The sequence below is a fragment of the Perkinsus marinus genome (assembly GCF_000006405.1).
Source record: "Perkinsus marinus ATCC 50983 genomic scaffold scf_1104296955646, whole genome shotgun sequence".
Taxonomy (NCBI): domain Eukaryota; phylum Perkinsozoa; order Perkinsida; family Perkinsidae; genus Perkinsus; species Perkinsus marinus.
In genome coordinates, this window is record NW_003207741.1 from 1 (window position 1) to 2194 (window position 2194).

At 47.4% G+C, this 2194-nt stretch overlaps 1 protein-coding gene and 1 non-coding gene across 2 annotated transcripts; one reads left to right on the forward strand and one right to left on the reverse strand.

Moving 5' to 3' along the window:
* Positions 1-115: 115 nt before the first annotated feature.
* Positions 116-1075, forward strand: Pmar_PMAR028044 (conserved hypothetical protein; the record flags this gene model as incomplete). Its single annotated transcript, XM_002775713.1, has 5 exons — positions 116-238; positions 432-497; positions 545-685; positions 770-887; positions 935-1075. Coding segments are annotated over 5 exons (589 nt in total), but the record flags the coding sequence as incomplete, so codon positions are not given.
* Positions 1076-1335: 260 nt separating this feature from the next.
* Positions 1336-1417, reverse strand: Pmar_PMAR028045. The gene has a single exon. It is a non-coding gene; the product is annotated as a tRNA-Leu (tRNA).
* Positions 1418-2194: the final 777 nt, after the last annotated feature.

Here is a 2194-nt window from a genome sequence, read left to right on the forward strand (position 1 = left end):
GATTGTTATAGGAAGACAGTGCTGCCCTTGGAGATATGCCCTATACGTATTTCGTTGGAAATCGGTGAGATATGTGATTTCTATACCGCACTGACAGGGTTTTCTTTCAACTCAGATTTCCCACTCTCTCAACGGCAGAGAACTACAGGTATTGGAAGGACCGGGGCATCGATCGCTTGATGCCTCGCGTATTTCCGATCAAGTTGCCCGAGTGGAGAAAATTGGATCCTAGATTCAGGTGAACTAAGACACTTCTGCTCTAATGATGGAGTGTGGAGTCTAATATTCTTGTTGATCATAGTTCACTCCGAAGTTGCTCATCCCGTTCTTGGATTTGTGGTTGTTGTGGTATGCGTAGACGCCTGCTTAGTCCGATTTTGTTGGAATGCCAGTGATTGTTGGTCACGGTGGTATGAGTCGTCTTCTTTCAGGGAGTATCTTTTCTTCCTTCATTCGTTGGATCCCGCGAGGTTCACTATCAGTCGAATAGCAGAGAGGTGAGAGAGCAAGAACTTGTATTCATGCCGACCGCAGCTGTTACAAGATATGGTCTCCGGGAGAGGGATGTTCGAGTGGCGATCAAACGCTATGGTGCTGGATACTACCTCTGCCGGACTGGCTTGACAAAGCTGAAGGATAAACAAGAAGATCGGACTGAGAAAATTGAACTGGCGAAAGAGCAAAAGTGAGGGACACATTCTATGGTTACGGAATTAGTCGGTTTTACCGTCCATGCAGTCTTCCCTTCATTGACCTGCGTTCTTCACAGTTTTGCTAAACACGTTGGATACGATGTGGTTGGTCACCAAGGTCACGATCCGGAGTCTGACGACGAGTTCGAAGGATGGAGGAGTCTCAAGGACTGGGTCCGTCAGCAGTCAGTAGAGGTTAGTTCCGAGGATTCCCCAGGCGGACTGGTATCGTCCTTCATCAGGTGGGGAGTATGTCGGCTTTCCCGATGCCGGCAAAGAGAGATCCTCTGCCTAAGCGAGTGGACATCGATATGGTGGTCCACAATGATAGTGAGTGTCAAATTATCAACTGGATAGATCCACATGACAAAGTGACTTTCTGATGTTGAAGTTTCTGATGCCAAATAATCGTTTCAAGATATTTGGGTGCCGTGTGATATAGTGTCAGTCAGTGGGTACTGATATGAGAGGAGTAGCACAAGTAGATGTCGTGATGTCAGTCTGATACCTGACATTGTCAGATGCTGATTAAAAAGACTCCAGTACTGTGAAATCAGCTTTCCATGATATCGCCAATTGATTCCAGGAAAGAATAAATATCCGATGAGCTAGGTGACTTATTTGAGGACAAGATAAATAAATATGTCAGCTGTGGGGTTCGAACCCACGCGGATCTCTCCACCAGAACTTGAGTCTGGCGCCTTAGACCACTCGGCCAAACTGACGGATGAATCAAGGCAATTGAGGCAATCCAGTTAGGGACATAACTACTAGATTCACATTATTCGCGATAATCATCGAGTTCATCTGACATCAGTCCTAGCCAAGTTTATGACGTCGAGACTTAATTCTTGCATAGGAGTGATGTTCCGTGCTGCATGCTGCGGTAAAGTCCACTGATGATCCTCGTGACGCATCGTCACGGTTGTTAGAGTGAGGCTGTCAGCCACCTATCCGCGTCTATCAATCTCCATAGGGACCTCTGCGGGCTGATGCGTTTTCGACGGTTACCCTAAACAATGGCCTTTCAAATTCGATGCTCTTCTTGAGGCGTGCATGCGGGCTCGGCCGTGCGTGATAGAGTCTCAAGGCTATACAATCTGTGAATCAGGCGGTTCGGCGAATCATACGCTACAAGAATAATTTGGGCGCGGTCTTCCTCTACGCTGAGAGATAGGGAAGTTGAGCTCTGCATAGTACGTTATTGAACACTATGCGTGCATGGGTGACTCTAAAATCCCAGAGAAAGGCATCTCGCTTGCCCGCATGGCTTCGGCCTCATGTGAAGACATACCAAGCATTAGGCCCCGCCAGAGGCTCTCTAACATAGTTCTTCAACCAAACCCTCGAAGCCTTATTGAACACTTTGCAAAGATCCGTTCCCACAGAATAATGTGTGTCATCCATCTGTCTAATGATAGTTTTCTGGGGAGACTCTGATGTACATCACATCACATCTGCCGGCCAAACCGACTACTTCCCTTCCGAACGTGGCTTGTGCT